Source organism: Melozone crissalis, unplaced genomic scaffold (assembly GCF_028551555.1).
Source record: "Melozone crissalis strain CALT ecotype California unplaced genomic scaffold, PUWL_Pcris_2 ptg000027l_1, whole genome shotgun sequence".
NCBI lineage: Eukaryota > Metazoa > Chordata > Aves > Passeriformes > Passerellidae > Melozone > Melozone crissalis.
Window position 1 is genome coordinate 19,172,791 of NW_026535805.1, and position 16,489 is coordinate 19,189,279.

The window sequence follows — 16,489 nt, forward strand, 5'->3', positions numbered from 1 at the left end:
GTGACTTTCAGTTCCTGGCACTGAAGAGATGGAGATTGCCGTTTGCCCAGAGCTTCTGAACCAAAGTTTGAAACAAGAGCACTGCTGATATTGCTGGGGGTTGTGTGAGACTCAGGGAATACTTACAGGGGCTGAGAATCTTCCTTTCAGTAGTTGAAAAATTTAAGCTGCTTCTGCCTTATCCTAATTAAATGCCTTATGATTTTATGCTCTGGGAAGGCAATGTATGAATTTCCCCCTCTTCTTCCCCTCCTGCATAGCACAGGCTATGACAGAGGTCTGGGAAAGGAATTCCTGCATGATGATTTTCGACAGAAATCCCCCTCTTCCACTTCTCTTCAAATGTTTGCTTGTGGTAGCTGTTCCCTTGCTTGTGTTGGAGAAAGTTAAAGGCCATGACTCCCAAATTTCCCTCATGTGAAGTATCAGCTTTATCCAGATATATGTTGTTAGAGTATCAAGATTTACTTTTTCTAGCTGGGTGCAGACACTTCCAGAAACTTTTGAGAGTTCTCCTAATCTCCATGAGTTTTTATCTAATGTTCTGGTATTTCTTTAAATTTCTGGGCAAGATACTCCAGAAGTCTTCTCATGGGAGATCTCAAAAGAACAGGAAGGAAGACAGAGTGAGGAAGGACACGAAGCCCAGGGTGCTAAGATGAAGAGACTCTGTAAGTTTGCAGCCTGAAGTACCTTGTGAGAGTTGGAAGGATCACTGAACAAACTAAACACGCTTCTGGTGTGTCAGCAGTTCTGAATGAGAAGCTGTCATTAGCCCTTGGTGTAACTGTCTGTGCTAAAGGTAGCTTGGTAAATGACCTTCTGCTGAACTGGTTCTTGTGCAATTTCAGGTGTAGCCATTAATGGTGGTTCTATGCTGTATATGTATTAAAAAGCTGGTGCTCATTTCCTGGTCAAAATCTCCCCTGGGTATTTTTATTCTCCATTAACATTCCTTCTGGGGATTGAATTCTGGTCCTTTGCTTCCTGTCCTGTTCCTGTTCAGATGTTAATCAGCTGTTGCATTCTATTCCAGTTACATGTTAGTGATGCTAGCATTTCTTGGTCAATGGTGACCAGTCCTGGCTTCTATAAAAGAATTAGGGAAGCTGAGCTACTCTTAACACAGCAGAGAGTACATAATAAAATGCGCATTTAAGGGTGTGGAGTGCAACTGAATTATGGGGACTAAGATCTTTGTATTGTGGAAGGAGAGAGCAGGACTGTAAGAAAAATGTGATTCTGATAATTTTTAAGAGAATTCTGCATGGTGCAGTGGATGTGACTGATACATGATATGTCCTGTGGTATTTCCATTCAACAGGAACTATGTATGACTGGAGTCCAGGGATTTCATTTTCTTTGGAAATGTGTTAGGTGTTAAGTAGGGCTTGTTACATGGACTGTTGTCCAACAGCTAGCCTGATCCCTTTTTCTTGATAGCTCTTGGAATTGTTCCCATGCAGAGAACAGAGGTTTCTGCCTAACAGTCAAGGTTAATTGGTATGGAAAAGCAGGAATGAGCAATAATCCTCCTGAAATTCTATTTTAATCCAAGAGTCACTATAATGCTGTTACTCAGCTCTAAATCCTGAGCATTAACATACAGGCAGAACTGAGATGTGAGTCTGCACTTGGAGCTGTCATCCTTTTATTTTAAAATGAGCTTCAACGTAGCCAGCAGTAGAATGGATCTGAACATTCTTTTGAGATGCCTTCCCTGAATGAAAAGATCTCTCTCATTAAATGTTAAAGAGCCCTTTAATAACCTTGCAGTCCTTTTCTATTGTGCTTGGCACCAGCAGTCTACAGGTGCTGTTTTTAATTTCACACAGCTTGTTTTCCTGTCCTGGACTGGTATCACTTGGTGCAGTTATGGCATTGTCCATCTCCCTGGTTAGTTGTCTTGGCCAGGCTTTGTGCAGCAGCTTCTCAGGTAGTCTGGCTTAAGACTTCTGAAATCTAAGGTTTCCTCTGTCCATAAGCACAGGAAGGCAACGAGAACTCTCTTGTGTTTGCTTTTCATGAAGCTATCAGGAAATACTGATACCTCCTAGAGCAGGATGTGCCAGTATCCTGTATAGGATAGGCATGCAGAATATGGGTTGGCCCACAGAGAGCAATGTTCCAGGTTAACTGTGGTGATCAGATATGTGTCACAGGACATTTGGTTTTGTTACTTGTGGGTATTGTACCTGCAAGTTTTTGGAGCGTGCTGACTCTGATAGTCACAAAAAAATCTTTCTGTGGTGTTGCATTAGAAACAAATGGGACTGTGATTGTGTTATGGAATGTATTTTTTCATTATTGCAAGTTTCCCTTTCTCAATAAAAAGCAGTGCTAAAGAAATGCTGCTGTTAAGAGGAAAAGCTGGAAAGGTGATACAGTACCTGAAATAAGAAACTGCATCTGCATCATAATCACTGTATTTCTCTTGAGGAAGGGGCACTCAGCACTGGTAAGAAGGCTGTTTTATAAGGTCAGAGCAGGCAACACAAGAAAAGGTGATGATGAAGAAAAGCCTGCAAGTCCTCTGCCTCTTTGCAGGGAGTGTTCAGCTACTGCAACTACAAGCAGGCAGAAGTTGTGTGCATCTTGGAACCAAAGAGTTGGCTACCTCAGGCCTCAAGAGACTTGCCAAATATGAGGAAGACACTAGGTGCCTACAAATGTTGCCTTTTTTTATTTCTCTTGTTCTTGCCCTTTTTGTCCAAAGCATTCCTGTTTGAACCTTCCTTTCTGTGCCAGGGACCTCTGTCTTGTTAGTGAAGATAAAGCAACGCTCATGGGTGGTGGTGTGGTTTTGTATGCATGCCAAGTGGCTGTTTATTCTGTACAGGGCCCACAGAACTGTCTTAAGCAATTCCCTGTGAGATGACATCTGTTTGTGGTGTGTGGGAAAGGTTTTGCCTTTCTCAGATCACACAGGGAACAGAGCTACCCTGCAAGTGGATTTTACACTGAGGGATGCTCTCTGCTAAAGTCAGCTGGAGTCAGGCTTGTGTGCTGCCTGTGCAGCTGCACGCTGGCACTGTGTTGTGGTTAATCCCAGCTGGCAGCCAAGTACCACGCAGGCACTTGGTCACTCTCCCCTCTGTCCCCAGGGGGATGGGGGGGAGAACTGGAAAAAAGGAAAACTTGTGGGTTGGGATTAGAGCTGTCTAATAATTCAAATAAAGTAAAATATAATAACAATTATAATGGCGAGAGGTTGTAATGGGGAGAGGGAGAGAGGAATAAAACCCAAGAAAAACAAGGTATGCACAATGCAATTGGTCACCACCTGCTGACCAATGCCCAGCCTCTTCCCAAGCAGCAGTTGGCCCTTCCCAGCAGCTCCCCTCAGTTTATGTTCTGAGCATGATGCCATTAAGTATGGAATATTCCTTTGCTTGGTTTGAGTCAGCTATCCTGACTGTGCTCCCTCTGAGCTTGGTCAGCTGTCCTGACTGTGCTTCCTCCCAGCTTCTCATGCACCTTGTCATGCACTGGCACAAGAAACTGAAAATTCCCTGAGTTAGAGTAAGCACTGCATAGTAACAGCTAAACCATCAGCGTGTTACCAACATCATTCTCATCCCAAATCCCAAGCACAGCACTGTACCTGCTACCAGGAAGACAATTAACTCTGTCCCAGCTGTAACCAGGACATGGTGTCCCTGTGAAGAAAGAGTTTGTGTGTGTTTTGTCAGTGTGTGCCTTGTGGCCCTTGTAAGCCAATCCAGTGAGGCTGTTATTGTCAGTGACCTTAGAAATCCTACTGGAACAACAGTGGGTAATAGCTAGAAGACAGTAGAATTGGACCTACTGCAGGTGATAGACTGGTTAGAAAGAGGACTGTAAGTGTTAAGGAGCATTACTGATGAGAGGTGGAAAGGATAAAAAGAACCAGGAGTTTAAGTTTCCTCTTGTATTACAGTGCTAATTAAAATAGCTGAAGAGCTGCCTCCTGCTGTAGCTCCAGGCTAAAATTGAGCTTCTGCAGGGTAGTCTTAATGTGGACTTGACAGCAAGCTCCTTCAGAGAGAGACTTGTGAATAGTGTGATGAGCAGAATTAGTGCCTTCTTCTATTTCTGGATATTACCTATATCCATTTCTGCTTTGGAGCACAAGGTCCATCTGTTCTGCAGAGAGTGTCTGCTCCTCTCTGAACAGAGGTGTGGTGAATTGAACCACCTCGGGATTCTCCCTCTGTGCTAGCTAGAGATGCTCAGGTATTGTAGATGAGGAGGCCTTTGCTGTGCTGTTCACTGCAGGGTTGTCTGCAAAACAAAATTAGGTTGGTGTGGAAGAGTGGTTGGAGCAGAATGACAGTGACTGGATTCCTGATGGTGGACAGGAATGCAGGTGGGGAAGCAGGGACCCCTGGAGAAAAACCAGCTGCCTTTCTGAGGTCAGGTACTGGTCTGCACAGGCATCCTGCTTGGTGGAGAGATGGCTAAAAGAGCTGTGCTTTCTGGGATACAGTGAAGGCATGGAGCTTTTACAGTGGAGGCCTTTTACCTGGCATTAGATAGTAGTCTGATGGTGCAGCAGTTTGCTGTTGACTTCTGCCCTGTCACCTGGCTATGGGTTGCTCTGAGCATGCCTGGTTGTTTCCATGTTTTGTGCTGATAGGTGACTGACACCAAGTTTCCTTTCTCATGTTTCAGGAGCTGTTGGCCAGATGCTGCTGAATACTGACAGGAGAAAGCTGATTCGGAGACAAACGACCAGAAATGTTTGGACATGTCGTCACTTTGGATCTGTAAGTCCTTGTTTGAGGGAACGTTGTCTGGCAGCCTTGTGAGTTTTTAACTATCTATGGAAATTCTCAGATCATGAGGGTAGATTTCAAATCCTGGGTTTTTTTCCAGGTAAGTGGGGATGAGATGGCAGGTAGCATAGTTGCTGCCTCTAGGGTAGGAAGCAGGAGAGTTCTGTTTGAGCCTGAGGAACAGTGTGCTGAGAGACAGGGAGGCCTCTGGCAAGTTCATTCTGAGCGCAGCTGCAATGGAAACATACGTGGACCCATGGGTGCAGCTGTTCCTGGAAACCTCTGTCTGTCTGCCATGTGGCTGGTGGTTATGCAATGATGCTGAACCAGCTTCTGCTGGGAGTTGATGGAAAGCAGATTCAAACTCTGCTGGTCTGATCCCTCCTGGAGGTGCACGTTCTCCCTCTCTTTCTCCCATCATACTTTGCAGTTTGCCCCACAGAGCAGTTGCTCTGTTGTGAAGCTGTTTTTCCCTGTGCTAGTTGAGACCCGACTCAGCGTTGTAGCAAGGAAAGTAGCCAGACAGCTTGTTGGGGCAAGGCCAGCACTGGGGCACCTCTTCAGTTTGTTTTGGCAGAACCTGATTTTGCATGGTCCTGGTTGCCTGCTTGTTCCTTTCACCTTCAGTCTGACTCTCCTTGCGTGTGTTGTATAACTGCTCCACACCCTGCCTCCTGTCCCACCTCCCAGGGCTTCATGCCACTGACATGGAAAAAGTAACGTAGCAGCAGTAGTGTTTCAGGGAAAGGAAGGCTTTACTGAAGGCTTTACTCATGCCAGTGGCAGAGTGATGGCTACAGAGCCACTCTCTTACTAACCCAGCTGACTAACCCAGATTAACCCAATTCTCTTCTTGTAGTGATGGGTACCTGTTGTGTTTGATTTCCACTGGCAACTAAGCATGACACAGCTGTTGACTCACTTCTTACCCCTCCGTGGGATGGGGAGAGATTTTGGAAAGAAGTAAAATTTTGTTGGTTGAGATACTAACTGTTAAATGGGACAGAAAAGGAGGGGATCATAATAAAATAAGTAGAATATAAAAAACAAGGGATGCACAGTGCAGTTGCTCACCACCTGCTGACCAATGCCCAGCCAATTCCTGAGCAGTGGCCCGTGGCCACCTTTCCCCTGGTTTGTATCCTGACCATGATACCATATCCTGTGGGACATCCCTTTGGACAGTGGGGGTCAGTGTCCTGGCCATGTCACCTCTCAGCTTCTTGTGCTCCTCAGCCTACTCACTGATAGGGTGAGAAGCTGAAGAATCTTTGCCTTAATGTAAATACTGCTTAGCAACATTTAAAACATCAGTGTGTTATCAACATTATTCTCATCTGAAATCCAAAGCACAACACTTACTAGCTACTAGGAAGAAAATTAACTCTATCCCAGGCAAAACCAGTTAAATACCCCAGGCTTTGACCAGAGAGGAATGTTGTTTGTGAACCTGTTTTGTGTCCATGGTTGGCTGGATGATTTACAGAAGCCTGTTAACAGCAAGGTAGAGTATGATATGCTACTTGATGGCAATCAGAGCAGAGCTTGCCTTCCTCTCCCTTGTGGAGGTGTGGGTTATCACAGCTCTAGGCACAAATGTTTTGGCTTAAACAAAAGTCTGATAATTGCCAGCTCATTTGTGGGTGAAAAACACTGACTTAAAAGGATGAGTGAGATAATTATTAGCATCTCCAAACTTCTGTTCCAAAGGCTTCACAGTTAGCATCCCTCTGCAGTGGCAGGGAAGATGAGCTGGGAGGGTCCCATTCTAGAGGAGGTTTGTTTAGTCCTTTCTGCAACCAGTGTTGCTTTGAAGCCATTGCTTCATGAATTTTGAGTTTATGTGATTCCAGTTGCTTGAGTGCCTTTACATTTCCTTGCCATGTGCCTTTCCAGCTCTTGCTGGGCCATGTGGCCAGGTATTTGTAAGTTCATTTTCTTTACTTTCAGAAGATCTGATGTGGGCTGAGGCAGGTACCTGGAATGAGGTGGCCATCCCAGTTGTCCTTGGCTATAAATAGTCCCTATGCCTTACATATTTGTGGGATGAGATTTCAAGCTGGCTGTTTTGGTGGATGCTTAGCTATTTGTTTTTCTTCTTCAGGTCATCTGAGTGAGTGTCCTGGCTTCATGAGGCTTTGAATTTGGGCCCAGGCTGGTAAGTGCTCACGTCCTTATGAACTAGAGAAATGTTTGTGATTTCAGCTGGGCATATCTTCATGCACATCTCCTGTCCTTAGCCTGGCAGAAATTGAGAGAACAGTCCCCTAGACCACCTGTTGATAGCTGGCCATTTACAAAGCTCTTTTGAAAAAGAGAAATGTCTTCCCAGCAAATCAGACCTGATGCAGTTTAACACCACAACACAGACCTATCTGTTTCGCTTAGGGATGCAGCGAAATGTGCATTCAGTATTATGGATGTAATTTTTCTAAAATATTAGAGATCTCTGCATCTTTTTAGGAGAAGGGACTTTGAGGGAATGACTGCAGCAAGGGAAGTTCCCAGCATTCTGATAGAGATTTACAGGTTAGTCCTAAGAAGTTGCTTGTGTTTGTGGAAAGGTTTGAGAAACTTTTGTGAGCTTGTGTTTATAGCAGAGTGAAGGATGGTTTGCAAATGTACCTGTGAAGTGTAAAGCCTGTTATGGCTTGGGACTGCTCTGTGCTTGGTGCAGACACCTCCCACTTGCCTTCCTCTCAGGGGACTCAGTCTGGGTGTCAAAAGAGGCAGCTAGATGAGAATTTGAGAGAATTCTTGAGGATAAGAACTGGGGAGAATTCTCAAGGCTCTGTTAGACCATTACCATGTAAAACTCCACTGTCCTACACACAAAGCAAATGAAGTCTGCTGGGTCACGGGCCCCGTGGCAGCCATCGACTGCAGGTATGTGAAAGGGACTTGTGTGGCCCTGCTTGTGGAAGTGGGGAGAGGGCGTGATCTGAGTGGACACAGGTCCTGCACTTTGAAGGGCTGCAGGTCATGTGCTGAGGATTGCAGAGATGCTGGGCTTGCTGGGTGTAAGGGTCTTGCAAGGGGAATGAGAATTGGGCACTTACTCCAAATATAGGACAACTATGAATGATGCGTATGTTGTCACTGAGGAAAGTCTGGAATTGGGCTCTGCAGCACCTGCTTGATAGCTCTGAGACTTCTTGTCTTGTGTACAACAGAGTGGTTGACATTTTGGCTGCTTGTGGGGAAGTCTTCCTGCCCTCAACTGCAGACCTAGAAGATGGAAAGAAAGCTGTCTTGTGTACAAGACAGCTGCTTTTCTTCTACCCTATGTTTTGCTCTTGTACTGTTCCTGCAGCAGGAAGAATCCCAGCATAGCTAGGGTGAAGGAACTAATCTTTCCACTAGTGGTACAGCTGCATGTCTGCATATGTGCACTTATTCCCTCTAGGGGTGGTGAGGCACTGGAACAGATTGCCTGGAGAGGTTGTGAGCTCCTCATCCCTGGAGGTTCGAGGCCAGGCTGGATGGGGCTCTGAGCTATCTGATCTAGTGGAAGATGTCCCTGTCCATGGCAGGGGGTTTGGAATGAGATGATCTTTAAGGTCCTTTCCAATCCAAACCGTTCTGTGATTCTGTGTTGCAGAATCTGGCCTGAAGTACCAAGGGGTCAAAACTGCTACTCCCTAATTTGATCCTACCTGTGACTTGGGGGTTGTCTTTGTCTTTTCTGCCAGAGTAATCAGTTCTCCCTCTAACAAATCTCCTGTGATCTGCTGCACTGGTCCCAGTGTAAGCCAAAAAATTCTGGGCTCTTTAATGGCTAAAGTCTCCTCCCACATAGTCCCTGCTGACAGTGCCAGGACATGATCAATAACTCCTGCTCCAGCTGTCAGTGCTGCCTGTAAGGCTTGCAGTTTCCATATTGAAAAAGGCCTTTCCTAAAGAGCCCAATCAATATGCTGCTGTGAGGTCTGTTCTCATTTGCTATATATAATCCGGACACACAACTACGTGAGTGAGCGTGTGTAGAGGGGGGAGAGGATGTGCCAGCCCTCTGCTCTCACTAGCTGGGAGAAGGACACAGCTGCCTCTTACTTTGCTCCCTCTCTTGCAGCTGCTGCTCAAGGCTTGTGGCTACATCCTTTACCTGCTCCTATTAGCACTCTGCATGGGGACCTGCTCTGGGACTCCAGGGGAGCCACATTCCTGCTGGGTCACTTCTAGGGTTGGATGGAGCAGCCGTGACTCTCTCTTGTGTGCCCTTTCTGCTGTTGGTAGGTGACCCGCTTTGGGAGCCACGCAGGTGGGAGGATGTCGAGCGCGGCCCCGTCAAAGAAGCCTTACCGCAAGGCGCCCCCGCAGCACCGCGAAATCCGGCATGAGGTGCCCATCATTCGCGACGACCAGGATGGAGTGATCTTGGCTGAGCAGAGTCAGGTAACAACTTGCCGGGTGACAAAGGGCTTAACACCATTGCACCAGCAAATAGGGTTTAGTTACACCGAGGCAGGCCAGCTCGAGCAGGCAGAGGGGTTTGAGGTTTGCAACCTGAACTTCTCCTCATCGTGGTCCCTGGAGTCCAGCAGTGAGAAGGAAGTGGCAGGGTGCAGAGCAGAGCTGAACGTCAAGAGCCAGACTGCCTCTCCAGCGCTTCAGCGTGGTGGGAAGATGGGGCAGCGAAGTGGGAAGCGGTGCCCGAACCGCAGTCGTGGGCACCGCAGCAAATTTGTGAGCCGTAGCATGGAGACAGTTCTGGTGTCTGGAGATGAAAGGCACCATCCCACTTGCTCCTTCAAGAGCAGAAGCCTGGAACGCTCGCTTATATTTAAAGAGCCTCCTGAAGTCCTGACACCGAGGAAGTTTCGGGTCTCCTCTACACACCTGCCTCTCAAAGGGATCCTGAAGCAGACCAACATGACTGGCTCGTGCCCCGAGAGCTTGTGCAAGTCCCGCTCAGTAGAGACGCTTTGCCACGGTCGTGGCTCACGCAAATACAGTGATCCTGAGCTCTGCCTCAGCCCTGGGGAGAAGCGCTCCCTGGAGCAAAGCAGCAGCAGTGCTGCTACCTCTGTCAAGCGCAGGGGGAAGCTCACAGAGGAAAAACTGCAGTTCTCCAAATTCCTGGATGAGATTACCCAGCGGGTGCTGAGTCCCAACCGCTTGCGCTCACTGGGAGAGACCAGGGGACCAGAACAAGACCAGAACTCTCCCCGTTTCCCCAGAAGCTCCGTGCCAGAAGGCCAAGGGGAAGGTCGCCTAAAAGGGGTCAAAACCAAGCATGCAACTGAAAGATCCCCCTGCCCAAGCAGAAGAAAAGCAGAAAAGAAAAGTGAGGGGCTGGCTTCGGGCCAGAGAAAGTATGCTGAGGAAGCTGAGAGAGCTTCCAGACTAAGAAAGAAACCTGCCCTTGGGAGGAAGGACAGTAAGGGAAAACTCCTTTCCTTGGAGAGAAGGGTAGTAGATCTATGTCAGTATGAGCTGCAGCAGCTGGCAGACGTGGGGCTGGCAGGGACATCCTCTGGGCAGCAGCATTCACTGTCTTCATGGAAAAGCAGTGCAGAGGGCAGAAGGGATGAAAGCAGTCCCTGTTCACAGCTATTACAGCCACAGCGTCAGTGTGCTAAGCTTGGGCAGAAGCGTACAGTGGAGCCGAAATACCCAGAGAAAGGATCCTGCTCCGCTCCAACATGCTGGAGTCGGGAGGAGGGGCCTACCCCATCTAGATCCTCCCCTTCCTTCAACCTGGCACTAAACAAGGTAGGTGCCAGGGTCACTGACTTGCAGGCAGGGCTCTCACAAAGGCCAAACCCCTACCTGGATCTCATCTGGAATGCCAGGGCAGAGACTGAGAGCAGGCCTCATGTTGTGGGTGCTTAATCACCAGAGGTTACTCTCTTGTGGGTGCCACTCATGGTTGTGCTAGAGGTTGGGTATATCTTCCTGGGAGTAACCAGCTTCCCTTTGGCCCCAGGAGGTAAGGAAGGTAGAAACTGGTGCTTTCTCCCCACTGCAAACTTGCCAGGTGTTTGCTGGTTGGAGGCCTTCAGGCTGCTGAGTAGTAGATGTGTGCAAGAGGGAGGCAGCTCCGTGATCAGGCGGTGCTGGGATGTTCTTAGTGCTTTGTGTGTGCCCAGTGCCTGTCTGCCTCAGGGTACTTGATCTTTGTATGATGGCTGTTTCAGGTCCTTTAAGCTTTCTCCTCTTTTCTCTAGCCTCCTTTGAGGCAATGCCTTTACCTTGTATTAATAAGAATCACATTATCCCCTTTGCCTGGTCACTATCATCTGCTGTTTGTGTATTTGTGGGGGCAGGGGAGGCAGTTGCTAGATATTTCTGTGTGAATTAACTGATTGCCATGTGGAGTCAGGAGGTAAGAAAAAAATGGATTGATGCTTTGCCCTTAGGAACAGGAGGGTGTATGCAGGTGTTAAAGACCATTCTTTTAAAGTATGAATTAATGGAGATAGCAGCCTAATGATGTCTTAGGGCCAGAACTGGATTGGTGTACTTTATGGAATTGTTAGCAGCTTGGCTGTCTGATGTGGTCTCTCAGCCCAGAGCCGACTGTGACACTTAATAGGCTGTCTGAAGTGTGACTGCACTTGGGTTTGTGAAGTGCTTCTGGTATCAAGCTACAGAAATAATCCACGGGCAGTTTGGACTTTGTTAGAATGGTCAGAGTCTTGGCTTTCACAAAAAAAATGTTGTTTCTACTGCTAATTAAATATCTCCCAGCCATCCTGGCAGGCAGCAGCCATCTCATGGGTTAGCACAGGGAGTTCAGAATAGCTGAGCTGTGTGCTCTTGTCACTGCTCTCTGCCTCCTTGTTCTGCAGGGCCCTGCTCCAGCTATCTCTGGGGATCTTGCCCATAACATTTTCTTTTACAGGCTTTCCTGACCTTTAGTGTTTCTTCTGCTATCCCAGTATAGTTACAGTGGCTGGTTTCAGGTCTGCAGAAAGAAACCTTTTTTTGCAGCACAATCTGGGTCATATAATTGGTAGCCACATTTTTCAGCTCCCAAATGATTCTCACTCATGATTTTTATGAGACTTCAAGGCCCCACAAGTGATTGCTGTGGTGACTAGTGAATCCTGTGTATCTGGCCTGTGAGATTCCTGCTGCCCACCAGCTGTGGATGTGGAGAAAGCTGAAAGACCTGCTAAGGTGGTGATGTTACCAAAGAGATGCTGAGGTTGCACCATGGTAGGGAAAAGTTACCTAACTTGTGTGGTGGTTTCTACTCTTCTACCCTGAACCAGAACACACAGCGTGTTTTGGTGTCAGACAGCTGAGCAGTGTGTACAAATCCTTGTAGTTCTAAGCTTGACTAGATGAACTGTCAGAGCAGGGGAGGAGGAGTCACAGCTAGAGTTTAGCAACCAAGACTGCCTTTTAGGACAGTGTGAGAGACCAACTCCTCTTCTAAAAGAATCTCACAGCTGTTTTCTTCCCTGTGCAGGAACCCTTGACGGATGCAGAAAGGATGAAGTAAGTGTCCTGCTCCCCCTTTATGCCTGTCATACTGCAACTGTGTGGGTGCTGATTCCTCACATCCTGCTTGTGCCACCTGTGCAGTGAAGCTGACTGGCCCTGCAGGCTCCTCTCAGATCTTCAATCTTCCTGGGGCCGTGTGGGCAGAGCTTTGGTCCGTGCCTTGCCAACCTGTGCCTTGCATGTCCCTCCTGCTGGAGGAGGAGGGAACATGGATCCCCAGTGCAGATGCAGGCAGAGGAGTTGGTGGGTGTGACAGAAAGTAGATGAAGTCTTTAACAGAGGTGGAAAGAGGATTTTTCCCTTCTATTCATCCATCCTGGACTGGGATGGGATAAATTATTGATTGCTTTTCATTCATCAGTGAGGGACACTGGAGCTGTGCAGCTCATCTGTCTTTGTGCAAGCGCTGTAACCCGAGAGGGAGCTGGGAGCCATGGCTGGCCAGCTGGCATGTACTTCTTTGCCTCTGCTCCAAGAGTGTCTGTCTGTCCTGACAGAGATGTACCTCTTGCTTCATGCATTGGAGTCTCCTGAGTGTTCAGTTCCTGACTTCCCGGGGCCCCTGTGAGGGCTCTCGGGCCCTGGTGCAGGGCAGTGGGGTGGGGGTGCTGGTGTGGAATCCTCCCTGTGCACTCAGTGGTTCCTTGCTCCTGGTTCCTGCCCCAGGCTACTGCAGCATGAGAATGAGGAGCTTCGCCGCCGGCTGACATACGTGACTAACAAAATGGAGGCAATGGAGAGGGAGCTGGAGTCAGGTCAGGACTACCTGGAGATGGAACTGGGCCAGAACCGTGAGGAGCTGGAGAAGTTCAAGGACAAATTCCGTAGGTACGACAAAGAAAATGAGAGGGGTGGAGTTAGAAAGATCCCTCACACCAAAGACTCCCTCAGCTGGCGTGAGCAGGTTGTGCCCTGTTGTGCAAATCAAAGGTGTGCTGCATCCTTGAAAAGGTGCACCTGCAGACTCTAGGGGAGATAAAGGCTCTGCAGCCATGATTTCTTCCCAGGTACAGTGTAGGAATGAATGCTGCCAGCATGAAAGGCTGATGACAGGGAGTTCTTCATCTGTTGGATGTAAGCATGTGTGCAAAAAAAGCCACTGGTGGCTGCAAGAAAATGCATCATTGCTTTACCTGAAAAGTACCTCAGTTAAAAATCAGTGCCAGTCACTGACATGAGCTTAGATATGACATAGCTCAGAGGAGTCCTCCAAAGTCATCTACATCCCCTCCTGCAGGATCCTTTCACCCTGCCAGCCTCATCTTGCCTCCAGCAACTTGGGGTCTGAAAGCCATCATGTGTCAGAGGTGAGGCATAGTTAATATACCTGGTTGACTTAGTAGCAGTCTTTCTGAGTTCTGGAGTTGGTGGTTTTCTTTCACCTATGGAGCCAACTTGAGTAGGTGCCTGAAATCCGTTCCCAAGCATACAAACTTGTTTCTATAGGTTGCAGAACAGCTACACTGCTTCCCAGAGAACCAACCAAGACCTGGAGGAGAAGCTGCATGCCCTGGTGAGTGCCCTATTAAGTCACTAGAGAGATGAGGTGGAAGAGACCAGTGCGTGTTAGGAGCAGGTGGGGGAAGGGGCCCTGTCTTTACGCAGCAGATGTGGCAGTGGGTGAGGGGTGAGATTCTGGCCATGATCATCTACTCCCCATTCTGGCTGGTGTCATGAGTGGTTTTCTTGATTTACTGAGCCTGTACTTGGTCATGCACGAGAGCTTTGGTTCCTCACAACATAATTGCATGGTATTCCGTCATGTTGCTTCAGTCCCTCTCAGAGTGGATGTGTCAGGGGTGGTCATCCTGGGAGGATGGGGGCAGTCAGAGCAGAGCCAATGTGCGTGTATGTCTGTTGTGTGCATTCATAACACTCATGGCTGTTTCTTTTCTCTCCCTCCCCCTCTCTTTCTCTTTCTCCTCCCCACGCTGCCGCTGGCACACTCTGGGCGCACTCACCTCTCAGGCCTCTCTCAGCCAAAGCTGGATTTTTGCAGTTGCGTCTTTTCGTTTGTGTGTTTTTCCTTTTTCCTCTTTACGTGTCTCAGCCTGTTGGTCTCATTGTCAATCCCACATACCCCATCTCAGATGGAGGGGCCCCAGCCCTCGTCCAGCCAAGGGCTCACCTGGTATCCAGCAGCTGCCCGCAGATGCAGCAGGTCCTAGCTTGCAGGGCTCCATCTTAAGAGTGTTTGACTCTGAGCCAGCTGGAGCATGACATGTTGGGAAGTGGTGCCCATAAGCTGCAGCACTGCATAAGGTGTGGATGGCTGTGAGCCTTGTTTGCTCCCTTTCCTTCCCCTTCTGAACTGTGAGCAGGCAAGTCAAATAGCTGAGGTGCTGATTGCCTCTGTGTAGCCCAGGATGAGATTTCTTTGGTTCTAGAACTTGAATTTCTTGGGTTAATATTCACCACCAATTATTGGTTGTGCTGGTGCCTGAAGAGACTGCATACCAGTGAAGTAGTGGCTCCCCTATCCGCTTGCCTCTTGCTGTGCTATACCCGTGATGCACAGCTGGCCCTGCTGGTCACAGCCTCACAACACCCTTGGGCAGTTTGGAAGAACTTCTTGAGACAGCAACAGCTTGGTTGTTCTGAGCTGTTGTCCCCCTTTGCTGTTACATCTGAGTCTCTGGCAGCCCTGTACCTGAACTGTTAGGGAGTCTGAAGAGGCAAGGTTCCCTGCTTTATGGAGGACATCAGCTGAACTTCAAATGGAGCCACGAGTCCTTTTGCTTACTAGAGCAAGGCTTAAACTCTTGCGAGATGGTGCCTCCCCCCTTTTGTCCATTCAGTATTGACTGTTGGATCTTTTCAGGCAGTATTCTTGTTTTAGTTTCCCCAGGAAGGAGGACTGGGTGTCACAATCTCAGAGGTCTTTGCTTTCAGTGGCAGGTTGGGATTGATTGCTCAAAACCACTAGCTTTTTGTGAGGCACCATGGGAACCAGGGGCAGAGAGGAAACATGCTGGTGCTGCAAGAAGAGATACTGCATTAAGGAGGTTCTGATTCAACCTCTTGTCTCTGTAGCTAGCAGAGCAGCTGGTCCCATTTGGCTTCTGGAATCACCTTCCTTTGAAGAGGGTTGTCTCCCTTGTCTGTCTGTCTGTCTATCTGTCTGGAAGTTTTTTGTATCCCAGCTGAACATGTCATTGTGCTATGCTTGGGCTGAGGTGGGTGGTAAAGCCAGGTTCTGTGCTAGGAAGTTTTAAACCTGATATTCTTGCATCCCAGATTAAAAAGGCAGAAATGGACCGCAAGACGCTGGACTGGGAGATTGTAGAGCTCACTAATAAATTGCTTGATGCCAAAACCACCATCAATAAGCTGGAGGAACTCAATGTAAGTGTTATTCTGCAAATGGCTGTGAAAGTGTGTGAGGTGTGGACTTTTCCTTTTGTTCAAAGTCATTAGTGTAAAGGAGCACATGAATGACTCCAGTGTGTATGGAAGTGCAGGAGCTGTACAGGATAGCAGGGACGGACAGACAGAAGAGGGTCTGAGGGGTAGAACAGGGAAGAATGGATCTTCAAGTTTGATGTATTTGCTCTTTTAAGCTTAGGGTTTGACTTGAGTCTGGGCTGTACCTAAGGAGGGGTCATTCACTCCAGAGCTGGGAGGGAGCTGATGCCTTTTCTACACCATTAATGTAAAAGTTCCTGGATCCAGTGCTTGTCTCTATTAACTGCTCTCAACTCCTTCCAGTCTGTCTGCATCATTAGATATAGCTGAACTGTGGGATGGGAGAGAAAAGGTGGGATTTTGGGGATGGTTAAAATCCCCAGAGGGTGTGGGGCTTGATACGCTGAGAGAGGATATGCCAGGAACAAGGACTGGAGTTGAAAGGGACACCGTGGCTGAGTTGTACGAAAATACATAAAAGTATGGGGAGGAGGGAATGGCAGTGCCCTCATGAAGGATTCATCAGATGCCTCTTCTGGCTTCTGTTCAAACGGTATCTGGTCAGTTGGTGCCTTTTTGGGTCAGAGTGTGGGTGAGTCTGACAGTGTTGCACACCTGTGCCCTCTGTTGCAGGAACGCTATAGACAGGACTGTAACCTTGCAGTACAGCTGCTCAAGTGTAACAAGTCGCACTTCAGGAACCACAAGTTTGCTGATGTGAGTAGTAATCCTGCTGAGGTGGGGAAGCAGGGCTCATGGGCTTTGACTGCATTTTGCTTTCTCCAGCTTTCTCCACAGGGCTGCTGGCCTCTCATCCTTCAGTCTCAGAGGTGGGGGGAGGTTCCTGTTCCTACTCCCACTGAGAAGGCAGC

At 48.2% G+C, this 16,489-nt stretch overlaps 1 protein-coding gene across 3 annotated transcripts in view; it reads left to right on the forward strand.

The window, feature by feature from the left end:
- Positions 1-16,489, forward strand: part of TJAP1 (tight junction associated protein 1) — a 40,124-nt gene that overhangs the window by 18,131 nt on the left and 5,504 nt on the right. For 2 of the 3 annotated variants that reach the window (XM_054280164.1, XM_054280163.1), the window contains 9 exons: positions 4,654-4,748; positions 6,862-6,915; positions 8,994-9,152; positions 12,178-12,206; positions 12,879-13,040; positions 13,659-13,725; positions 14,181-14,210; positions 15,450-15,557; positions 16,251-16,334. In XM_054280164.1, coding sequence (XP_054136139.1) covers positions 9,027-9,152; positions 12,178-12,206; positions 12,879-13,040; positions 13,659-13,725; positions 14,181-14,210; positions 15,450-15,557; positions 16,251-16,334 — 606 coding nt within the window. In that variant the 5' untranslated portion in view covers positions 4,654-4,748; positions 6,862-6,915; positions 8,994-9,026. The remainder of the gene's footprint in view (positions 1-4,653; positions 4,749-6,861; positions 6,916-8,993; positions 9,153-12,177; positions 12,207-12,878; positions 13,041-13,658; positions 13,726-14,180; positions 14,211-15,449; positions 15,558-16,250; positions 16,335-16,489) is intronic. The other variant, XM_054280165.1, reaches the window with a different exon arrangement.